This window comes from Hydra vulgaris, chromosome 10, assembly GCF_038396675.1.
Source record: "Hydra vulgaris chromosome 10, alternate assembly HydraT2T_AEP".
Taxonomy (NCBI): Eukaryota; Metazoa; Cnidaria; class Hydrozoa; order Anthoathecata; family Hydridae; genus Hydra; species Hydra vulgaris.
In genome coordinates, this window is record NC_088929.1 from 16664068 (window position 1) to 16690549 (window position 26482).

The window sequence follows — 26482 nt, forward strand, 5'->3', positions numbered from 1 at the left end:
GTTCGAGGAAAAAAACTAGACGAATAAGCGTTTTTGGAATACATAGGAGCAGTCACAGAAAAAGGATGAAACTTAATTGAATGACGAGTAACACGAGAATGAATTTTAGTAGATGGCACAAGAGACGCTAGCTCTTTAGAGCAGTGCCTATTATAGTATTTGTAGAAAAGAGAAAGAGAAGCAACATTACGACGATGTGATAATGGTTGGAGGTTGGTTGCAAGAGCAGGTCCAACTAAGTTTACAATGCAATTTTGCACCTTGTCTAAAAGAGAAAGGGCATCATTAGAAGATCCGCCCCAGATATGGCAACAGTATTTCATACAAGGCCAAATTTGAGATTTATAGAGATAGGGAATAGAATCCGAAGTAAGAAAATGACGAGCTCGATAAAGAGATGCAACCTTAGCAGATGCTAATTTTGCAGCTGATTTGATATATGGTTTCAAAGAAAGATTGGAAGTAAGAGTTAATCCTAGAAGATGAAGAGCAGGTGACTCATCGAGTACATTACCGTTCATAAATATAGAAAGATCTAAATTATTGAGATAACGATTGGCTGAAAAAAATTGAGTTTTATTTGAATTAAAGTTCACCAGCCACTGTAAGCCCCATGCTGTTGCAAAAGTGAGATCCTTTTCAAGCTCAAATGCCCCCTCCAAGCAATCAGAGGGTGTTGGTTTCTTATCACGACAAGAATAAATGGTAGTATCATCAGCAAACAATGCCACCTTAGATGTGAGAATATCTGGGAGATCGTTAATGTAAATTAAAAAGAGTATAGGGCCAAGGATAGAACCTTGAGGAACCCCTGAAGTGACAGAATAAGGAGAAGAGTGTTGTCCATCGAGGACAACTTTTATACTACGATTGGAAAGGAAGGATTCAATAATCTTAAAGATGTTGCCAAATACACCATAAGAAGAAAGCTTATGGAGAAGACCAGCATGCCAAACTTTGTCAAAAGCTTTTGAAATGTTAAGAGCGATGGCCTTACCTCTCCACCTTTATCTAATGCACGATAAAACTTATCAGTTATTACTTTAGCAAATCAGCTGTAGAACGAGAAGATCGAAATCCATATTGATGGTCAGAAAGGAAGTTATTAGATTCAAGATGAGAAATTAAGCGTTTGTTAATTAAAGATTCAAAAAACCTTGCTTATGATAGGAAGAAGACTTATGAGACGGTAGTTAGATGAATCAGATCGCTCTCCAGAATTTTTGAAGATAGGGATAACAGATGCCGCTTTCCAGCAGGCTGGAAAACAAGATTCTGATAAGCACTTGTTGAATAGTTTTGAGAGTAAAGACGACAGCTCTTGGGAACAATTCTCTAAGACAATAACAGATATGTTGTCCGGGCCACAAGCTGTAGAAGAGTCTAGGCTGAAAATCACTTTAGATACAGAAGCTGGAGTGATATGAATGTCAAGCAATGGATCAACCTGTTTGTTGGCAATATCAGGTAGAACGCAACTAGTGGAATCAAGAGATGATAATGTGGAATCAAGAGATGATAAATCTAATGAAAAGAAAAAAAAATTAGAAGCTTAACATGTTTATCCTACTTCTGGTCATATGGGGAGACCAAGGACATTGTACAGGATTAAAGAGCTTTTTATATGGTGTGGAATGGTTGAAAATGTACAAGAATTGGTAATTTAGATAAATTATGTGTTATAGAGTATAAAATAAATGTTTAAAGTTTAGTTTTTTACTAATAGTTACCATAAGATATTGATATACCTTTCTAAAATTATGTTTTAGCCAACACCTTGAGATATATGCCAGAGAATGAACTGAAAATTAAACTGTGGAATACCAAAGATGCACCCTATAAAGGTTAAGGCTCCTTGGTATATGGTTAGCATAGATTTGATTGGCCCATTCAGTCTAGTTAATGATGGAAGCAAATATATTTTAACCATTAGTGACTATTTTTCTTAATGGAAAGAGGTAATACCAACAAAAGATAAAATGGCATCTACAGTGGCAAGATGTCTATTCAAGGTGTTACATTTTTACTGCAATTTTTAATCACAATAAAAGATAAAGAGGTAAAGTAAGGCGCAGATTTTGGTTATATTCTGTGATGCCCAGGTTTCACCTAAAGTATTTTAACAATATATAAATCAAATTTCTAAAATAACTTGAAAAAAATTAAATAGTCAAACTAATATTATACAAAAATTTGTGTGTGCATATATATATATATATATATATATATATATATATATATATATATATATATATATATATATATATATATATAAACACCCATATTGTTCTGGTTAAAAGGTTATACTCTGTTTATTTTTCTATATTGTATGACAAAGCCATCATTTGTTCAAATTTTGAACAGCAATCTCTTGTTATAAGAAACATTAACTATGTATCAATGTATTTTATAACAAGAGATTGTGAAGGCATTTTGTAATTTATTAAATATAGGTACAGTTGACTTAAGTCATGTGTGAAACATGATTTCTGCATTTCCTGAGGTTAGAATTATCTTGTTGTATCTTCCTATTTTAGAGTTTTTAGATGAAACGATTTAAAAAATAAAAACTTTAGGAAATGACGTATAAAACTTTTTAACTTGTGTTTTTCTTTGATTATAACTTAGGTTTCAGTATAGTAAAAAAATATTAATTTGAAGTACATAACACAGTCAATTACTCAAATTTTTCAAATAAGAGAAAAAAGAAGCTCTAAGCTCGTGAATTGATAACATTTGTCTTGATATCCAAAATTGTAGAGATCATAAAAGTGGTGCAGGGGTAATATCTGGAAAATTAAAGATTGCATTATCTAGATTTAGTTTTATAAATTTAAAAGGCTTTTTTAACTGCGTGTACCATAAAGAAATGTGCAGAAAAGGAGCGCTATTTTTAAGCAGCATGACTAATATCTTATTGAGAAGAAGCCATAGGAGTGCTAACTCCTATGGCTTACCTTCTCGTTGGTGCACTTCGTTAAGTGAGCTAGACAAGTATTAATGTCTAATTTATGAATGAAAAAGTCAGGGCAACAATTTAAATTAGTTTAATTTAGATAGAAAACCGAAATCAATAAGTAGTAAGTAGATTATAATAAAATAGTGTTAAATTCATCGTCTAATCTTCCGCTTCACCTTTTTCCACTTCTCTACCAGCTAAAAGTGGTTTCCTTCAAAAAATAGGTCTTACCCATAAAAAATTCTGCTCCCACCCCTGAAAGTGAATTTATGTAAACATCAATAAATTAAATTAAAGTAATTTTTGAAAAAGGTTTTGATTTTATAAATATTACGTTGGTTTGAAAATGTTCTGACTGAAATTTTTTATATTAGGAGAATTTATAAAAAATCTTTTAACTTTTTTTTAATGTTTAATTAGAATTATTTATATTATCGTTTTTTTATTTGTCTATGTACTCTTTTTTTGGTTGATGTATAAAAATACATAAATAAACAAAAAACTATTATATAAATATTTTTATTTAGACAATAAAAAAGAAAAAAAAAACGATTTATTTGCTATTCTTCTAATGTAAAAAAAATAAGTTTGAACCTTGTCAAACCAACGCGACGATATGTATGCGTGTGTGTTCAGTTAATTCCTGATAACTCGAACCTCCAAGGGACCAAGAAAAATGGTTCGACTTTATGAATGTTCGACTAAAGCGAGTTCCTGTTAAGTTGAACTTTAGCTGATAAAAGGATATTGGTTCGGCAATTTTTCTTTATTCAATGCTGAAGTTTAATTATTAAATATATACTAATAAAAATGTTTTAGTGAAGTAACTTACCTATTGTATTAATGCCTTGCACTCAAACTGTAACATGCAAAAAACTTTAGCGACATAATGACTACCTTAAAATTTGGTAATTAAGTTGTGACTTATAGATAGCGATCTTTTATTAAGATATTTATTAAAACTATAAAATAATTGCATTTTTAACGTTATTTTATTATGATGATGGATGAATGTAGAATGATATAAAATGACTTCGAAAAAAATTCTGTATAATGTTGATTTTTGTAATCTCTTGACCGCTTGTGTCATCTCAACAATTTTGTAAAACTGTTGAGATAACGCTAGCGGTCATCTCAACAATTTTACAAAATCGCAAAACATCCCAGTCGGCAAATTTAGTTGTAACTGCGCATTAGAAATTCGTTTAATTACGTATCGTTGTAGTATGTATCTTAGTCATTGTATCGTGTCGAACACGCATTAGAAATACGCATTAGATGCGTATAAAGACAGGTATACAATAAGACGCCTACTGAGTATCAAAATCGCATTTGAAACTCTTGTAAACACGTATAAAGCACGATAACCAGAGAATATTAAATAAGATATTTTCCTGGTATTACATGCGCATTTAAAACTTTCCAGGATACACGTTATTTACGAATATATGTTAGCCATTTTATCGTGTCGAACGCGCATTAAAAATAGACATCAGACGCGTATAAAGACAGGTATACAATATGACGCCTACTGAGTATCAAGCTCGCATTTAAATACGTATAAAACTCGATAACCAGAGAATATTCAATACAATTTTATTAACTAATATGAATTAATAACAATGATAATGACTAGCAGTAAGCAACCCGTAATACGGGTTATGAGTTATTAAATCATTAATAACAATAAAAACACATTAATAACTTGATATATTATCTAAAAAATTAAATACAAATTTATCTATAAATATTATAACTTTGTCTCCCTATCAGCAACGTCATTGCTTATAGTTAACAACATAAAGACCGCATTAACATCAGTTGAGTTCTTTTTAAAATCTGTCACAACACAGGTACCAGAAAAGGAAAGTCAAGTAAAGCCTGCAAATACCTAAAAAAAGACATGAAAAAAAAAATTACAATTTTTAATTACAAAAGTACTAATTGCATAAAAAAACACGGAGTAAATAGTAGTAACTGGTTTTATTATGTTATCAGTAAACAAAATTATTTTTACCTTGATTAAAAGCTAATTATCCAGCATTTCATAATTAAGCTCAAGCTTCTCTCTAACTGTTGACTAATGATTAATAGAGTAAATTTCATATCATACTAAATTTAAAAAAATTAAAACCATGTTTCAACAGTAAGCTAACTAACCAAGAGATGACTAAGGGAAGACAAACTAAAAAAAAAATGAAAAAAAGAACATAATTATGATAAGAATTATAAAAAAAAATTAAAATTATTTAAATTTAAAAGTGTTAATTGTTACTAGGGTTAGGACTATTGCAATTGTAATGAAAACAATAACAGTAACAATAATTATTGTTATTGTATTAACTTAATTTAGAAACAATAACAATACTTGTGATTTATAACTATTGTAATTCTGTAATACAATAACAATAAATATTGTATTGCAATTCATCTTTATAAAACAATAACAATATTTGAAAAAAAAAAAAGTATTGTAATGACCCACTACAATAACAATAAATATTGTGTTGTAATTCGTCTTTGTAATACAATAACAATATATTGTTATTGTAATAAAAGACATTACCATTTTTATTTAAGAAGAATTATTATGTTTAACTGTTTGTGTTACTAAAGTTAATTTTCACATATATTTTAAGTTCCTTTGCAGCATTAAAATCAAGAGGAAAAAATAAAAGGGCTGAATAAAATAATTTATGAATGTTATTTTTCATAATAGTAAGGCTATCATCAGACAGGCAATATTTTGCAGCCATTTAGAGCTTAGAAATACATAACAAGATAGGTGATGCGAAATCTAAATATGAAAAAATAAAATTTGCAATATATTGCAAATCCGTAAATAAAAAATAGCAAAAATAATAGTAAGTTCGTCAGAGATGAATATAAATACGTTAAAATACGTTAGCTTTTCTACTTTAATGTAAAGTAATACATTACAATAGTTATTGTAATTGTTTTCATCAAAACAATACAATAGTTATTGTAATTTTATTTCATTAAAACAATACAATACAATAAAGTGGTACACTTTGCACAATGAAATATGGAAAAACATCATCATTTTTTTTCAACTACTTTCAAAAGGAATTTATTTATTTTTTCTATTCTGTTATTTTTTCTAAGAAAGAATATTTATATAGATACAGAGAAATATAAAATATACTGAAATATAGGCAGATTTATGTTTATAAACTTTCATGTCAACAAATTACAGTCAGTTTTCCATGTTAAATACATAAAATATATATCTAATATAATATATATCTAATATAATATATATCTAATATAAAATATATCAAATATAAAATAAATCCAATATAAAATAAAACAAAATAGTAAATTTACTCAAATCAGTATCAGTTATACCGTGTGAAGTAACTAAAAAACACTTCAGTTCTTATCAATTGCTCTAAAAAATAACTTTCAGCTCTTTCTAATTGCACTAAAAAATAAAACAAAACTTGCTTAGCTGAGTTGCCTAGTTTATAAGAATCTGAAAACAGATAAGTAAAAAACCAAGAACAAGCAAGCATTTATTAATTAGAACTACTATATTTAAACAAATTAAATTAAACAAAGAATAACGCCAATTCTCCTTAAAGGCTTAAAAAAAAATTTGCTTGCAGAACTTGCTTGTAAAACCATGTGAATAAGAAACACATTTAGAAAAGCCTAGAAACTACTTAAAAATGACATATGCAACATTGAAGTTTGAACATTGACTAACTATTAGCAAATGTTTTTAAAAAATTCATAAAAATTTACATATATTTGTTCTTTTATATCGCATAAATCCATCATATGATAAATCTGAAATGAAAAAATGTAATGGATAAGTAAATACAAAGTAAAACATCATATATGAATCGAAAATCAATATATCTGATAGAGATAAGATGTCATGATAAGAGAGTAGTAGTTATTAAATAATATTATTTCATATTAGCTTTTAGAAAAAAATTCATGTTGGTATATCATGTTTATAAAAATTCAAATTGAGATATAAACAAAATGTATATACAGCAAAATGATTTTTCTTGAGTGGCTTTTAGTGAATGATTAAAAGCAGCGAGTTTCAATAATAAAACCACTTATAATTTTAAACAATAGACATCAACATAAAGGTAAGCCAAATGTAACAACATTAGTAACATAAATAACAACTTTATGCAAAATCTTGTTCAACACGTTTGCCAAGTCACACACTTTGAAAAGATGGAAACAACATAATATAAACATATATAATAACTATAAAACACAATACATTTATTTAACTTTATAAAACATATACACCTCATATAATATTTATATACACAATAGATACATTTTATACTATTTTAATGACACATTTATAAAACAATTATATAACACATATTACCACATACATATATTTATCAAAAACTTTTTAACTTTGAACATGATATAAATATATATGCAAACTATAAACATATATAACTTGAATTGCGCGAACAAAAAATTAAAAAATAACATAAAAAAATTTAAAAAGATTCATATACATATTCATATATAAAGACATATTTAATTTAAATCAAATACTTATTGAATAAAGAACAAAAAAACAGATAGAAGAACTGCAACCCTTATAACAAAATTTAACGTTTAGCAACAATAAAATGTCAGTGTTGGCTCAAAATTTTAATTTATTTTTCTAAATTTTTTAAAACAGAACAAAAAAAAGGTAATAGCATAACAGAAATGTCAATAAAATAATAATCAACATAATAAAATAAATGAGGTATGAAATGATTGGATTTAAAATATATTTGAATTATATTAATTTAGGACTTCATAAAACTAAATAAATAAATTTAAAAGTAGTAATAAATATTTTTATGATAAAGTTTTAGTAACTCTTTTAGTGCAAAAAAGTACTGTAACTGTATTGGAGATATGTGATACTGCTTTAGCAGAACGATATCTCTTTATATAACTTTTTATGTATTCCTGACGATTCCTTTTCATTCCAGACAAACTTTTTGCTAAATTTCTCAAGAGAAACCTTTTTAATTTAAATTTTGCTTTCACAATTTCAGTCTAAGCATGCACTTTAAAGCAAAGATTTTCGTTTTTCCATTATATGTTGATAATTGATCAAAATTGGGTACGATATCGTATCCGATATTGATCAAATATTAAATAATACATCTTTTTGATAAATAAGTGGTATTGAATTCAAAACCTAAAACTAAATGCGTATTTTTCTGGTATCAACGGCGGTATGTTACACGTGATCAAAACTCCGAGTATTTACAATACTAGATATGCCGACTGGGATGTTTGGTTGATTATAGCTCCTCTAATACAGAAAGTTTCTGATTTGAGTTTTGAGGAAAAAGTGATTTCTCCAAATCCCGCAATCTTTATTGATTCGCTTCCAGGAAATAGGAATAACCATTACAACTATACAGAAAATGAACTTATTAATGATATTTTTGAGGATTTAATTGAAGATCAAGCAGTTCTGTTAATGAGTCGCCTATACTAGGTACATTAAACAAGAATTTAAAAGAAGTAATACAATTTCCGATAATTAACGCTCATTTAGATGTTAAGACTAAAGATTAACTCGGTTCAATGAATTTGGTTTGTCAATTTAAAAATAGGTCTACTACAAGACGATGCCCTTGCAAACAGTTTGGTTCTAGAACCAGAATACAAACAGAATTCTGTATGCCAAAGTTTTTGCCATCCAAATAGAACACGCGTAAATAAACCTTATTTGTCCTGGTGTAGAAGAAGAGACACTTATGGTGAATATGGTCTTGCTCAAATTAGAAACATAACGCTTTCAGAAAATGACACAAATGTTTTAATAAATGGTGGATGGCTAAATGACACAATCATTTATGCTGGAATGCAAATTCCTAAAAATGCTTTTCTTCATATATCAGGGTTTCAAGATCTCATTTTACAATTCACAAATAGTTCAGAGGTCCAAAAAGATAAAGAGTTTATCCGATGTTTGAATTATGATGGTATGCATTGGATAACTATAGCAACAATAGGCTGCACTAAGGGGACTGTCAGAGTTTATGACAGCTTGTATTATAAGTTGACATTGTTTTAAAAAACCAAGTTGCTGATCTTTTACACTGCACTCCTGATAAAATTAAAATTGAGTATGTAAATGTTCAATATAATTTGGGTTCATTTTGTGCACTTGCTAATGCTTGTGAACTTTGCTTTTGGCAGAGAACCCATCCATCATCTCAGAAAGATATGAGAAAACATTTCTTAAAATCCTTTGAAAATTTAGAATTGCCTCAATTTCCATCTAAGCTGCAAAGAGTTTCGCAGCATATTTCAAAAGAAGAGTTTTTAGATATATATTGCCCTTGCAGAATGCCAAGCAACCAAAAACCAATGATACAATGTGGATTATACAAGGAATGGTTCCATATTGAATTCGTTAAATCACCAAAAACAGTAATAAACAATAATCTCTTTTGGTGTTGTGGTTGTAAATAGGTTTTGTTTTGGCCTGATATATTTGTATTACCTAATTTTTAAAAATTGTTATTCTTTGTTACACATTAGCTTCATTTTTATTTTAATTTTTTTTAAAAAAAGTGCATTTGTTACTATTGAATACAAAGCGCTAAAGTTAAACACACATTTACAGTCATGTCTAAAGCATAAGTCTAGGTATATTTGAGACACTAGAAGCAGATTCAAAAATACTTCTAGTAACCTAAAATTAATATAAATTAATATATAAATAATAATAAACAAACATAAAATTAAACAACCAAAAATTAAACCAAAAGGTCCAAGGTTGATGTCCTCAGAACCAAGGGGTCCGGGGTCGACGCTGCAAAGTGGGCCAGATCGGCAAATTTTTAGACAAAACTAATAACTAATTTATTATTAGTGCTATATTCATCAAATTTGGCATGAGTACTAATATGAGGTCTGTGGTTTTTTTGAAGGTATTTTTTTTATAATTTGTTTGCTATGGATACCTTATTTTGCATAGCAACAAGTTATTTTTGGGAGTTGCTGGTTTTTTATTTATGCTGTTTTGTATTAACCCATCCCCTTACTGAAAAGCAGAATGTGGAGGTGATTTCAAATAAAATTTTTGCAATTAGATTTTTTTTTTGAAGAAGGCAGAGGGCATTTAAAATAAATTTTTTGCATTTGATTTTTTTTAGTGTTAACTTGGGTTCTGTACATATATGTGATATACATAAATTTTAAATGCTAAAACTTATTACATAATGAATAAAACATATTACTATAATTAATTACAAATTCAAACATAAAAACAACTTTACCTAAACTATGTAAATATTTATCATAAATTAGTTTTACATAATATAATTAAGCATTGACTATTAATATAAACTATAAAAAGCAAAATCAAACATAAATATAACTAACCCTTACCTCAATTTTATGTAAATATTCTTTCTGTAACCTTTGATAATAATTAGTAATTTGCTTGTTTTTTTCTAGCAACACTTTCCCTGCCTCTGCAGCCAAAAGTAAATAATGATCTTTTTCAGCAATTTGTTGGTAAACGTCTTCATTTATAAATAAATATAACACAATAGTTTTCATTTTTACAAACTAATAAAAATGAACTAGGAATATATTTTAGTAGTATAATTATATACTACTTATATATAATATATTTTGATCAATACAAAATTGATATAGATAAAATATAATAAGCATATATAAATATCATAAGATAATAAATATAAAAAACATATATATTAATATCATAAAATAATTATGACATTATTCAAATTACTACAAAATATAAATTATTATATCATTATATAAAATTATTATCTAGTGGTTATTGAATTAAAGTTAAATAATGATAATTTAAATGCTAGTTTTTTTTATCTACCAAAATAAATAACTAGATAGTTTCTTTATGTCAAGTCATTTTATGATTCCCACTTTTTTTAATTCTTATCTTTAACTAATTGCAATTTTACTCGCCAAAAAAAAAAATAGAATAAAATAATAAAAAAAATTTCTCAACTTATATAATACATACAACTTTTCAAAAAATTTATTGCGTTGGTAGATTTTATTTGATTAGCTGGTAGATTTTATGATTAGTTGCCATAATTAAAAAAATACAGACAATAAGCAAGACAAAACAAAAATATTAATTTGTGCTATGCTTAGTTTAAGTATTTTCATTTCTACCTTGTTTTTGCTATTAAATATCCACATGTTTAATCAAGATAATTATCTAATACCAACCCCTACAAAGTATCAAGGAAAATAGTTTGATTCAACTAATATATTTACTTAACTTTTCTTGTTGCTTATTTTTGATTTTCCATGCAAAGTTATAATAAATTGTATCTTTAAAAGTTTATTAGAATATTTACTTTAAAATAAATTCAAAATTTCAAATAAATTGTTACTTAATGAATTTTCAGTTCATAGAATAATTTTATTTTCACATTAAAAAAGTCAAACAAAACTTATACTGAAGTTACAATAATGTGTCATCTGATTAATAAATTTTGGTGGTTTTTTTATTTCATGTTTTTATATCAATTTGTAAAATACATATATATATATAAAAAAAAAAAGAAAAAACAACCTTATTACAGTTATTTGTATAATGAAAAAACATACATACCTCTTTCAATACACATGTTTTGATTATGTTTATCAGAAGATTTCAAACTAATATTATAGGTTTCCTCTTCATCCGTTATCATGACAGTTCTTTTAGTAATTTGCTCAATAATACATTTAAAAGATAACTAGTTGCACTCTAACTTTAACTTTGGTCAATTATTTTCTTTGCAAAAATATAATAACAAAGTTATTAATTATTGCTTAAGTATTGCTTTTCAGTTACGCCACAAATGAATATTCTATTTTTAAACAAAAATATACCAAAAACTTTATCTTCGATCGAGTTTTTTTCTTGCTTTCTCAAACCCAAGTAATCTATAAAGTTAAAAGTCTAAATAAGTAGTTAGAGTAAATCTAATGTACTATACAATAAGTAAATCAGAAATATTATATAATAAGAATATATAATATAATGTATGCCTCACGTAATAATATATTACAAATTGCGTAGGAGAAAAAAATGTAACGACTCAGCCTAATTTGGCAAATAAATTTCATTTTATTCTTTTGAAATCCTTTTTCTAGACTCATTAAAAAACTTTTCAAAAGATTGAAGACAGATTTGCATTTCCAACGATCATATCCTAATAATATAAATAAATATAATACATAATATTACGAATATATACATTTCGAAGAATTAAGTTTTTTTTTAAATTTATTTAATTAGTTATTTAGGTGCTCTAAAGAAGAAAAAATGGTCTTATCACTTATTTCAGAAAATAGATAAAGTATGAATAAAAATAGCGCATAAAATTTAAAGTAATATTAGTTTAGTTTAGATTCCATTAGTTTAATAAAGTCTAATAAAAATATTTTAGCTTAACGTCTGACGACTAATGAAACATTAGTCGTCTGACTAACGTTTTTTAGCCTATTATAATACAAAACGTATTGTAATAAAATAACGTTTTACAGTCTATTACAATACAAAAAAAGGCAACATTTTTTTTTAAAGTAACGTTGAGACAATATTAACAGCAAGTCCTAGAATTGAAAGAAATTTCCGAGCCTGACGACTAACAAAATGATAGCGTAGTACCAAACAATTATTTGGTAATGTTTCTATTCTTAATTGCAGCTAAACGTCAAGGTAACATAAGCTACAAGTTACAGCATTTACGCAAAAGGGTGACAGCTTTGACAACATTATATTCTTTCAGAATTGAAGAGCGTTTTTCTAAAAGACGTTTAGTCACTTTTTAATTGTTTTGATAAAAAATAATTTACAATAATAATTTATAAGAAGTATTTTTTGGATATACTTTTGTCATCGTAAATATAAAGATGATAAACAATTTTTTTTATTCATAATAACATAGTTAGGTTTGCACCTTTTTCAATAAAGAATCGGAATGTTAGAAAAACTCAATTTTTTGAAAAATTGCTCCCTTGTGGGGAGTTCGTAAAGGTTTCCCAGAGACACTAATGAATTACTGTTTTTTAAAACTTATATTATTGTATTATTATCTGACTGCGAATAACTATTTACAACACTAATCCTTTACATATATATTTTCAACCGCAGCAGTACCCTTAAGTAAATCTATGTATGCTATGGATACCTTATTTTGTATAGCAACAAGTTAATTTTGGGAGTTGCTGGTTTTTTATTTATGCTATTTTCACTACTTATGTGTATTTATACTTGTTATGCATATTTATGTGGAGTCAATGTTACTTATGAAAGTAGTATTTTTTTATTTGGTTGCTATGGATACCTAATTTTGCATAGCAACAACCTTGTTAGTGCTATGATAACCTATGCTAGTAGTTGTAGTGTTTATATGTAGGGGAGACCGGGGCTAGTTGGCTCGGTTTTTACTCTATGAGCTCTGTAGCCCTAACAGTACATTTTTTTAAAAATATTAAAGTGTAGTCTTAAAGAGTATGGATTAGGGTATCTTATAAAATTTGCATTTATTTTAAAAAAAAAATTCTTGGGGCTTTTCCGGACCCTCAAAAAAAATTTGCGCAAAACTTACCCCACCACGGGGTAAGTTGGCGCAAACTATAAAAATGATTATTAATGCACTATTAAGTGCAAAATTAATAGAAATTTTTTTAAAATTAATTTTTGCAACAATTTTATCCCAAAATTTAATATTACTTTTAGCTGGTACCAAATATTAGTCTGTATAAAAGCCAAACAGTAACCCACCTTTTATCTGTGGAAAAAAAAACTAAACAAAATTTTTTTTTAATTTTATTGTAAGAATAAATATTTTCAATATTGTTTAAAATAAAAAAAATTAAAAAAAATAATTTTATAAAAATAAATATTTTTTTCCATAGTAAATGCTATGAGCCAACTTACCCCGTAAAAAATTTGTCAACTTACCCCGAAAGCTTTTTTTTTAATAAACAGTCTATAGATCCTGAAAAACGGCAGCTTTGAAAAAAAAGTCCGACTGGATATAGTAAACCAATTGTGACTGGAACTTTTACAATAATTTTTTTTTCATACGACTTAATATTTTCTTTGTAAAGTAAAAAGGAAGCGATGTTCTAAAAGTTACGTTTTTGTCCAAAAAACGCATAAATCTCAATATCTCCCATGCGCATGCGCAAATCCTGACAATACTACAGTGAATGATGAAATGGTCAATGAGGAAGTTTCTGAGTAATTTTTGTCACTTTCTGATGAAAGGCTCTAAAGATAAACGCAGTTCGTCAACTTACCCCTGCGGCCAACTAGCCCCGGTCTCCCCTACTGTGTACAGTACATTTGGTACTTATATTTCTTATTGTTTCTATATTTCTTAATATTTATCGATTGCCACACTTGAAAAAAACAGTTTTGTCCACTACCTGGGCCATTGCTAAACCTAGCTAAAGATCAAAATATGAAAATTATTATTTTTATCTTGTTATTTTGTAATAATATAAACTAAGTCCTATTGCATTTTATTCTTTAAAAAACAAGTTCATAAATCATAAGTTACCTCTGTCGCAGTTAAACATCTGCTATTGAAAACATATTTTTTTTGTGGTTTTACAAACAATAAAAGTAATTGACCAAATTATTTAATTAAAAGTTTGTCAAAAAAATATTTATCAAAAGTTTATAAAAATTAGGCAATGCTTTTAAGGTAATTACAATATTTTTTCGTATAGTAACTCTTATATAAATTCATGTACAAAGTATTTATGAAATGTACAGTCTAGTTTTTATTTTAGTAAATGAAAAAATGTGAATTACACCATTATATAAGAGAAAACAATTTGAGTATTTTATTTAAAGATATCAATAATATTTTAAGTACATATATTGGTGGTAATAGTTTAAAACTGGATCAATTTATTGTGTTGTATAAAAGAAAATGGAATAGATGCAAAAGAAATAATTTTTTTCTGAAAAGAAATTTAACTCCTGGTTAGATAAAGACTTATATGCAAACACTATAAAGTTAAAAAAAGGCGGAAGACAAAAAAATAATTTCAATAATTTAAACAAAACAAAGAAGAATAAGCAGTTAGGTGAAAGAAAGTACACCAGAAGAATTATTATTTTCTGCAAGTAAAAAATGTAAAAAAATAGGAAGTTTACCAGGCGCAAAATTATTTTCAGCTGATGAAGCGCTTGCTTTAATTTTAGATTGTGGGTTGACTAAAAATGCATATCAACTTATAAGATTTGCAGCAGCAATTAAAGACCACCATAACTTGTATCCAGCATATAATAATGTTAAAGAATCTAAGAAACAATGCTATCCAGATATAGAAACTTGGGGTGTTGACAGTTATTCAGCATCAGGTAATATGCAGAGTCTCTTAAATCATACTGCATTAAGATTGGTCTCTTTACAAAGTAATGCTCTTTCACAAAGTTGCGTATCAAGATAAACTTTAAGATAAAAAGTTGGTTTTGATGGTGCAATAGGTGAGGCAATATACAAACAATTTGCGCTAAACAAGGAAGCCTGTTTATTACCTGCTTTGTTCCATTAGAGTTAAGTGGATTTATTGGTACAGAAAAAAAGTAATCTGGCTTAATCCGCATCCTTTTCTTCAACAATGTTATGTAGACCAATAAGGTTTAGATATGTAAAAGAAACAAATAAAGTCATCAAAGCAGAGGAACAGTTCATTAAAAGTCAAAATCTTGAGTTAACAGTCTTAGCAGATGGTTTAACGGTGCAACATATATTAGAATTAACCATGATAGATGGAAAGGTTACTAATGCACTGTCTAAAAATCAAATTCAGCTCAATGTTGCCCAGTGTGTGGAATAACTCCATCCAAGATGAACAACAACAATGCATGCCAAAAAAAAGTAAAGATTTACAGAATGAACTTAAGTATGACTTGTCAACATAACATGCCTGGATAAAGTGCATGGAATGCTTTTTACATGCTGCCGAAAAATTTAAAATAAGCTGTTGAAAAACAAGAAGAGAAAAAAACAAGTCTGTAAAAAAAAAAGAAGAATGAATTTCAACACAAATTAATGGAAGAACTTAGTTTGGTTGTTGACATGCCTAAAGCTAATGGCTCTGGCACTAGTAATGATGGCAACACTGCACGCCGCTTCTTTAGAAAATCTTAAAAGATGCATCTAACATAATTGGTTTACCAAAATCTATTCTTGTCAACTTCTTTGGCATCCTGTGTACATTATCCTGTGGTCTAGATGATGATGCTGATAAATTCTAAGAGTATTGTTTTTACAAGTTGCTCGCACGTATGTAAATTTATTTCCATGGTATTACATGCCAGCAAGTATTCATAAAATTTTTTTTCATGGTCTTTCAGTTATAAGAAGAATATCTCTTCCAATAGGCATGTTATCAGAAGAAGCTTAAGAAGCAACAAACAAACTTTTTAAAAAAAATCGTAAACATTTTAGTCGTAAAATGTCCAGAGTGAAGAATAATAAAGGCATACTAAGACTCATCTGATCCATATATTAGCAGTTTGAGAAAACCAGTATCAAATTCTAATAAAATTCAACTTTCACATAAAGCAATTCAACTATTAAAATTGTCAGGCTTTAAACATGATATCTTAGTTACATTCTTTATTAGAATAATTTTGTTGTTTTAATTTAGAATTACAATGTTTTATCTTTGCTATAAATGTAATATAATGTTTACCACACTGGCATAGAAACAGGGGGCTAAGAGACAAACCCTACCCCCCCCAACCAACCCAAAACTCCCATTTTTCATTCTAATTTTAATTCTGGCTGATTTAGCCATCTTAATTTTTTTAGCCCACCTAACATTCTTGACATTCCTAAGCCACTGGTTTACGCTACTTTAATTTATAGATGAAATTTGTTGCAATATATTAAATTCACAGTTATATTTAACATTCGTGCAAATACGGAGTATTTTATGAACTTTGTATAAAACTGAATATGACAACAAAAAGCTTGTTGCTATAAAAAATAAGGTACCCATAGCAATCAATAATAAAAAAATATACCTCAAAGCTAAGATCTTATATTTTTACTAATTCCAAATTACACATGTAGGCTACATGGTTAATGTCAGTCGCCGTCATTTAAAAGTTCAAGAACATTTTCAATTAATTTTTCATGAATAGTTGCACTTCTAAACCTAAAATTAAAAAAAAAAAAAAAATCAGCGTAATATAATTTTAATTTACTTAGTTAGAGACTTTGCAACAAAATACGAAAAAAAATTTCTTATAATTTCACAATTATAAGAAATTTTTTTAGACGAAAATAGACGATTATCTATTTTCGAAAAATTTAACCACTCATCCTAAGCTTATTAAGACCCCTCTTCACTGTTTATCAATTACCACTTGTTATAAACAACAAATTTTTATCTCAAAATTAAAATCAAAAATTGGCCTTCAAAATTTGAAAATAACTATTTCATAAAACAAAAAAAATTAGTATAAATAGGCTTTAAAAATTGTTGACCTATTAAAACACAATTTTTCAAAAATGAGCTTTTGATTTATTTCTTACCAAAGTATAAAAGTTTTATCATCATACTAAACCCAATTGAAACTATGATAAAACAGCTTTTAGAAAATGCACATTTGACTGCAAGTCACGCTAGAATTAAATAGTTTAAAAATTTTTTTACTTTTTTATTTTGGAAATTATGAAAAAACTTCCCTCCTCCCTCCTTCCTCCTTTAATTAACCTACCCCTCCCCGTCCCCTAGTCTATTAGATCTGGACTGAAGTCCCAACCCCCTTTCATTCCAACCTCCCTTGTTACTCTTTTACATTTTTTATACTTTAATTTAACTTTTATAACTTAAACTTTAAAAAACCAAAAATAGCTGAACTGAAAAAATTATTTTCACAAATCATAAATTTTAACGATTTTTGTCTGGAAAATTTGTGTGCAAATATCAAAATAAAATCATGGATCGTTTTTTTCAAAGCAGATCAAAATTATCATCAAAATTGATTCGGCCATTAATTTTAACAAAAATTTTGGTCTGGCCGAATCAAATTCATTTTCAATCAACAATCATTTTTCTATTACTTTTGTGAATTTCAGCTATGAAGCATCACTGATGCTTCATAGCTGAAATTCATAAAAGTAATAGAAAAATGATCGTTGATGCCATCAGGGATAACCATAGCAGCATTTATTCTACTATATACGACAAACATATTTACTACAAAAAATTATGTTTATTTATGTATGTATCTACATATGTATACATATTTATTTACAACTGATAATCTCATCTTCTAATGAAAAATCCTACATTGGGATAAGTGAGACTCCTTTTAAATTAAGATCGCATTTTTTTAACGGTAATAGAGAAAAAGAAAAGAAAAGACAAATATAAATATTAAAGATAAAATTATGATAACAAGTAAATAATTATTTATTTTGTATACATAAATAAACTTATTTAAAGAACATACAAACAAACAAACAAAAAAGGAGAGTAAAAAAAAAAAGAAATAAAGAAAGAAGTGTAAGAAAAAGAAAATGAGAAATAATATAAAAAAAAAAAAAAAAAAAAAACTTGAATTAAAAAAAAAAAAAAGAACACTTAAAAAAGTGAAAAAGAAAAAGAAAGAGTAAACAAAATAATAAAGTAAATAAATAAGAAAGACTTGTAAAGAAAAAAAAAATTAGCAAGTTAAGAAGAAATAAAAGAAGAAAAAATAAAAGAACAGCTAGATCGGTTGTTTTTATACTTTTAGAACTTTTTTTCATGATTAAAATTGTTATCATCTGTTTGTCTGTTTGTATATTTTAATTCATACTTATTTTATTACTATTTATATTTCTCATTATCTTATTTATCATAGCTAATTGTATTCATTTTATTTAAAATTTATTACTAATATATTTTTTTTATTATTATTAAATATTTATTATTATATATTTTTATAGTTATTACTACATATTTATTTTTATATATTTTTTTATCATTACTATATAACTTTATTTGCAACTGCATAGATTTATTAGAATAATATCATTATAAGTATTATTTAATATTGATTTATATTACTTTAGTTTAAATATTATTTTATGATTCTATCTTTTTAATTATACAATGTTATAATTTATTGTTTACTTATTGACAGATAATCTACTATTATATTATTAACTACTATATTATTTATTCGTTGTTATATGTATATATATATAAATATAATCTATCCTAGTTGAATGTTTTTATGTGTTATTTACCTATTTGTTATTATACCTAGTATTTTATTATTAATTAATAATAAAATACTGCTAAATATGTAACTTAATTAAATTATTATAAACATTATTTATTATAACATTAGCTTTAGTTTTTTTTCTTATTAAATACTTTAAATTATAATTAGTTTAGCATTTGATTCTTTTATATAGTTACGTTTAAATCTTATACATAACAATACATTAACTTTAACACTTTAACACTCATTCAATAAACTTTAACACTCATTCAATAAACTCTATTATGGAAAGTTTTCCTTGCATTGTATACCACAAAAATGTCGCTAAAAATCACAAATCTACTCAGTGTGACAAATGTAACTGCTGGGTACACATCAAATGCAATAATATTAGTAGTAAATAGTATTCTGATTTAATTTCTGATCCACAGACCTGGTTTTGTATTGTTTGTGATCCTCAACCTAGATCAATTAAAATACTTAATTTAAATATTTCAACTAATTCCCCTGATCTCAATTATTTGTTTAAATGTCTAAACAAAGTAAACAATTGTCTTTTTTTTTTTGTAATTCACCTCCCCAAGGCCGAGAAGGCCACTACAGATGAGGAGGCTACTTGTGGTTATAACCCTCTCTCAACTCTATAACTCCGAAACACGAACCTTGACAAACAAGGCCGCTGCGCGGAGAAACAAGTTGAGCGCGGTACTACCAGGGACGTGGTGGGAATCGAACTCGGAACCTCTCGCTTTTCCTTACTTTCTTTTCATATACATAAGTTAAAATCTTTAATTAGTTCCTTAAAATTTCCTCCATGTGTTATTTCTGTGTCTAAGACACGGCTGAAACAACATTTATTACCTATAAGTAATGTAGAAATTGAAAACTATGTGATAGAACATACACCAACTGAGTCCAGTTGTGGTGGTGCCCTACTTTACATTAATTCTACTTCTATATATAAAAAGAGAGATGACCTTCTATTGTACAAAGCACATGAACTTGAATCAGTTTTTATAGAAATAATAGATCCTAAAGGAAAAAATACAATCGTTGGTTGTATCTACTCTCACCCTTGCATGTCAATTAATGATTTTAATAAAAATTTTCTTATTAATTTATTGGAAAAACTTACAAAAGAAAATAAAAATGTTATGCTTATGGGTGACTTCAACATTATTCTTCTTGATTATGAAAACTCACCTGAAATATCATTTTTCATTAATAATACGTGTTCAAATGCTTTTTTCCTTTACATTTCATTGCCAACGAGAGCCAATGTAAATTTAAAAACTCTTACTGATAACATTTTCATTAATTTTCACTCTAACAACATTATACCAGGTAACCTAATAATTTCCATTTCAGATCATTTAGCACAATTTGTACAAATCCCAAGTTTTCACTCCAAATATACAACGGAAAAGATATCCAGAAGGTGTTTTCAAAGGTTCAACAATGATGCTTTTCTAGATGATGTTAAGAGTATTCCTTGGTCCCAATTAATAAAAGAAGAAGATGACCCTAATCAATCTGTTAAATTATTCATGCAAAATTTTGAAAATATTCTTAATATACATGCGTCATTAAAACCTCTTACAAAAAGACAAATTAAATCTAAAGGTAAGCCGTGGATAACTCAAGGCATTTTGAAGTCAATTAAAATAAAAGATAAACTGTACACAAAATTTAATTTATTTAAGGGATACAGAAATAAAATCAGTTATCAAAAAAAACTTTTATTGAATTTTCTTTCAAAACAGTTTACACAATATGAAAAATACATGGAGAGGAATTAGAGAAATAATAGATATTAACAACAGCTTCACAAAAAAACAGTCTATTGATCTTATGATCAATAACAACTTAATTATTGATAATAAAACTATTGCTAATTCATTTAATGATTATTTTTTAAATATATCAGTGAATATTTCTGAAAAAATTGAACCATCAATTAATAAATTTAACAATTTTCTTAAAATCCCAAACTTTAACTCATTTTTCCTTTCACCTGTAACAAAAGAAGAAATTGAAACAATTATTTCTGTGATGAATAATTGGAAAAGCATTGGTCCTAATAGTCTTCTGACTTCAATTCTTAAACTATCGTCAAAAATTTTATTTGAACCAATCTCTAAAATAGTTAATAACTCATATAAAAAAGGAATTTTTCCTGACGTTTTTAAGATTGCTAACATTATTCCAGATTTTACAGAAACTATAAGAAATGCCCTTGATAAAAATAAATTTGTTTGTGGTGATTTTTTTCGACCTGCAAAAAGCATTCGACACAGTAAATCACGATACTCTTTCCAAATTACAATACTATGGTGTACCTGGAATTCCACTTAGAGGTTTAAATCATACTTAAATAACAGATTTCAATACGTTACAGTTAAGGAAACATCTTCATTAACCAAAACAAATATAATTTTGGGAGTCCCACAAGGGTCAATATTGGGGCCTCTGCTTTTCCTTGTATACATCAACGAACTAAACACATGCATTAATTATGTTTTAATATACCATTTCACAGATGACATTAACCTGTTAATTGTTGAAGATTCGCTTAAAAAAATGCAGTTAAAAACTAATGAGGCCATATTTTCTGTTATTAATTGGCTTAGAGCAAATAAAATCTCACTAAACGCTACAAAAACTAAAATAGTTGTCTTTAAAACTAAAAACCAAAAAAATAAGGAACAATGCACTTTTAAAATTAATGGAAAAATATTAACTTCGTCAAAAACTGTGAAGTGCCTTGGAGTTTGGCTGGATGAGAGTCTTTCTTTCAAGTACCATCAAACTTACTTACAGGCCGATCAGTTGGAATGTTAGCCAAGATCAGACATTTCGTAAATTTTAAAACACTTATGAGTATTTATCATGCCATATTTGAATCACACCTTAGGTATGCGTGTCAGATTTGGGGTAAAAAAAAAGGTCCCTTAAACCAACTAGTTTCACTTCAAAACAAAGTCCTTAAAATTATTCACTTTCAAAATTTCCTATTTGACAATGTTTCTCTGCTGTATAAATTATCTAAAATACTTGGGCTGAACAACAATATTACTTATTTAAATTGTTTATTTGTGTGGGATTGTCTTTATGATAAACTTCCAATTTTTTTCAACAACTTTTTCCTTCAAATATGTAACAAACATTCTCACTTCCTAAGATCCTCTTCATGCAACAATATCTTTGTAGAACATACTAGGACAATAAAATTTGGCAGCAAATCAATTAAACATCAGTGCATCAAATCTTGGAACAATCTCCCTCAATCTTTTAAAACTGAAAACTCAATTTCTCGATATAATTTTCAATAAATTAAAAAAATACTATCTGGATTGCTACTAGAATAATACATTATTAAAAGCAATATATCACTGTTAATCATCTTATTAAAAATACTCTTGTATATTTTATCTCTCTCTTGAATATTTTATTTATTTATTATTTTTTAATAATAATCTTTTCATTTATGTACAGCTTTTTTGTCGTCCTTGTACAACGATTGACGTATGACGTCCTTGTACAACGATTGTGTATGTGCGTATGCATGTATGGGTATAAATATGCGTACAAATTTGTGTATATGTGTATGTATGTGTTAATATGTGTGTGAATGTGTATGTATATGTATGTATGTGCGTATTGAAATAAGTATAGATATATTTAAATATACCATGTTATTATTATCATTGTTATTATTGTTATTACCTTTATTTTTATTAATATCATTTTTTTTTAATAATACCATTATTTTTATTAATATCATTATTTTTATTAATATCATTATTTTTATTGTTATTAATACCATTTTTATTATTATAGTTATTATTAATATTATTACTATTGTTAACAATATGGTTTTTTGAGTTGTTATTATTTTATTCTTATATATTATTCATTATTATTAGGTGTTTATGCATCATTAATAATTATACTATTTGTAAACATCCTTGAATTGTAAAATCATGTAATTCAGAATATATTGATTGATTGATATTATGATTATTATTATTTGACGTCAGAACTCATTCTATTGTTTTTTTTGAATTTTGTAATGTTTTTTAGTTGTATTTTTGATCGGATTTTTCTTGACTTAAATATATGGCTGATGAGTGCTGCAAACGGCATGAAACTTTAAGTACCGTAGAACAGTTTTTTTTTTTCCATCTTACTTTTTTATTTATTTATTGATCTATTTTGAGACTATTTCACTTAATATTGATCACTCTCCAATCGAAAAAATTTATTATTATTACGTTATCAAAACAAGAATATATATGTATATATATATAATATATATATATATATATATATATTCATTGTAAGTGTCTCCCTATTGTGCATAATTTACGCAAGAAAAAGCCACTTATTGTTCGTTTATATATATATATATATATATATATATATATATATATATATATATATATATATATATATATATATATATATATATATATATATAGATCTATAGTTTGTTGGCTTTGGGAAGAGCGGAAGGAAATAAGTGATTCTTACGCCAACACATACGTCGCTTTTAATTACTTTTGACTTTCGTCCAACATTTTCGTTTTGGACGAAAGTCAAAACCATTAATTTAATTACGAATTAATTGTTATATAAAAAAACCACAAAAACACAAATTTAATTGACCAGAATGTTTTTAAAAACATTCTGAATGTTTTTAACAATATAAACAATGTTTTTTTTTTTTTTTTTTTTAATAAAATGTTTTTATTTTTATTTTCTTTAATAAAATGTTTTTATTTTTATTTTTTTTACTGTAAATCATGCGCGGAGTGTTGCTACATCGACTATCTTATAGCCTGACTCGCAAGGGAGTGCTGCAACATCGACTGACAAATAGCCTGACTCGCAAGGGAGTGCTGCTACATCGACTGACAAATAGCCTGACTCGCAAGGGAGTGCTGCTACATCGACTGACAAATTGCCTGACCCGCAAGGGAGTGCTGCTACATCGACTGAGGGTTTGGTTGGGGCAGGCAGTCTATCATTTTTACAAAAAGAAATTCCGGTCTTGCATTTTAATTTTTACTTTTTGTCAACAAAATATGGAAAAAACTTTCAGACAACATCTAAGGGTTCTATATATATATATATATATATATATATATATATATATATATATATATATATATATAGATATATATATATATATATATATATATATATATATATATATATATATATATATATATATCACTTAACAGAAAATTTTATATTTTCATTATATTTTCATTTTATTGTTAAGTGATTTTCTACTAATTTATAATTGCTCTGTTCTTTTAAGAACATTGAGCACTCTATTTTGTAGAATGCATTTTAAAGTTGTTTAAGATGTAAAAGCTGAGTTGTTCATCCAAAGTTACTTTGAAAGTAGAAATCAACTATTTAGAAAAAACTATTAAATCTTCTTTTCATATGAAATTAAAAAACCAATAAGATTTAAATTATCTATAAGTAAATAAATGCAATTGTTGTTGCCACTATTTAAGTTTGATTTTATAATCAGTAAATAAAAATAAACAATTTTAAATGTAATATTTTCTAGCACATTAAAAATTATATTGTTTGAAGCATTAAACATAATGTACACATTTTTTGGCAGTTTTCAAGCTTTGTTTTGGTCATACTTTTAGGAAAATATTTTTAGACTTTATTGAAATTACTACAAAAACAAAACTTTGAGGGATATCTCTTTTGCTACAATAAAACCTTGAATAAACTTATTGTTCATTTTTCTAACATCATTAAACAATAAATGGAATCCACAAATAAACTCCTGCAGCTGAGGACGGTTAAGAGCTAAAGTGTTAAGACTATTTTTAGTATCTTCAGAATTTATCTTTTGCTGGGTATATCCTGAATTCCAGATACTTTTATTATCTTATTCCAGATTTCCAAAAAGCTTTTCATTGATATAAATTTGAACATACATATTATTATAACTCTAGGAGTGTATAAAGAACATATTTAATTTTTAGAGTACCTATTTGCCAATTCAATTTACATAAATTTTTCTTTTCAAAGACCCTTTTTTGGACCATTACTTTTCTCCCTAGTAATAGTAGCCATGTAGTAGAGTTTAATTTGTTTTTGAGATAATGTCTAATACTTTATTTTGATACTTTACAATTTTAGTTCTAAGTAAATTTAAAAAATTAGTACGAGTGAAGTATGATTCTAACATTTGAGATGCTTCATGATAGAAATGCTCTCATTTTCTGTATATTTAATTAATTTTTTTTGAAATCTATTATAAAACTGTTAGCGTGGTCAAGCCACCCAAAGAAAATTCTTTTTGATTCAATATCATTTAATCTAAACAGTATTTTAAAATAAAAATATCCCTTTTTTAAAAAATTTTTCATTAGTTTTTATTATTAGTTATTAAGTTGCTTCAAAAATTCATCTTACCATATCGCAGATCTTTTGGGTATAAGAACTTAGGACTCTAGAGATCTCAGAACTCTAACCACTGTGCAATTGCTGGTCAAACTTGAGATTAAGAAAGCATTCAAATAGCCATTATTTAAAAATATTTTATATAAGTAAATTTATATCGAAAACTGATACTTTTTTGTTGAGGACGAGTCAGGACAGAGAAAACAGTAAACCTTTTATAACTAAATTTACATCTAGTTTTCATTGAAATAAAATTAAAGTACATGGTAGCGTTGGCACTTGATTTCATAAAATGCACTCATACTCTAAAAACCTAAAAATATAAAATTAGCACATCTTTAACAAAATTAGTCTATACATATGAGTGCAGAGTCTTTAACTTTGTTGAAGCCGAAAGACTAAATGGCGCTTAAGACTAACACCCATAGTTTATACACCCATGTGTTATTAGTAGCATCAATAAAAAATTAATAATCTATATAATAAAAAATTCATCTATTTTTCGAATCAAATACCGGGAAATAAAAGATAATGAGATTCAGGTTTCAACTTCAATTTTTTATTTTACAAAATATTATATTAATTTTTTTTTCCAGAAGCTTCCATATTTTTGATATGATATTTTTGATATTTTTGATGCCGCTTTTCGTGCGTCATTTGCAATGACGCACGAAATTGCAAATGATGCCACAACTTGGTAGTCCACATTAGTTTTTACTACTAAAAAGAACAACGGGATGACAACGGGTTCTTGACAGTGAAAAGTACATAAATGCTCTAGCAACCATATCAGAAGAATACTTTTTTTTTTTTTT

At 26.8% G+C, this 26482-nt stretch overlaps 1 protein-coding gene across 3 annotated transcripts; it reads right to left on the reverse strand.

Moving 5' to 3' along the window:
- Positions 1-4660: 4660 nt before the first annotated feature.
- LOC136085814 (bicaudal D-related protein homolog) lies at positions 4661-26268 on the reverse strand. Of its 3 annotated transcripts, XR_010641194.1 has the most exons (6): positions 25680-26264; positions 12025-12183; positions 11598-11914; positions 10373-10509; positions 4977-5144; positions 4661-4850 (listed from the first exon to the last, which is right to left on the reverse strand). XR_010641194.1 is itself a non-coding variant. In XM_065807386.1 (5 exons), the coding sequence occupies exons 2-4, from the start codon at positions 11677-11679 to the stop codon at positions 5130-5132; spliced, it is 234 nt and encodes a 77-aa protein (XP_065663458.1). In that variant the 5' UTR covers positions 11680-12183; positions 25680-26229; the 3' UTR covers positions 4661-4850; positions 4977-5129. The 3 variants fall into 3 exon arrangements, 1 of the variants encoding a protein (XP_065663458.1); XR_010641195.1 differs by having other exon boundaries at positions 4977-5071; positions 11598-12183; positions 25680-26268; XM_065807386.1 differs by having other exon boundaries at positions 11598-12183; positions 25680-26229.
- Between the last annotated feature and the right edge of the window lie 214 nt (positions 26269-26482).

Coding starts and splice junctions, on each gene's coding strand:
- LOC136085814 (XM_065807386.1), bottom strand. CDS start 11,679: ATGATAACGGATGAAGAGGAAACCTATAATATTAGTTTGAAATCTTCT. Junction 10,510..11,597: donor AAACATGTGTATTGAAAGAG/GTATGTATGTTT, acceptor TTATAAATGAAG/ACGTTTACCAACAAATTGCT.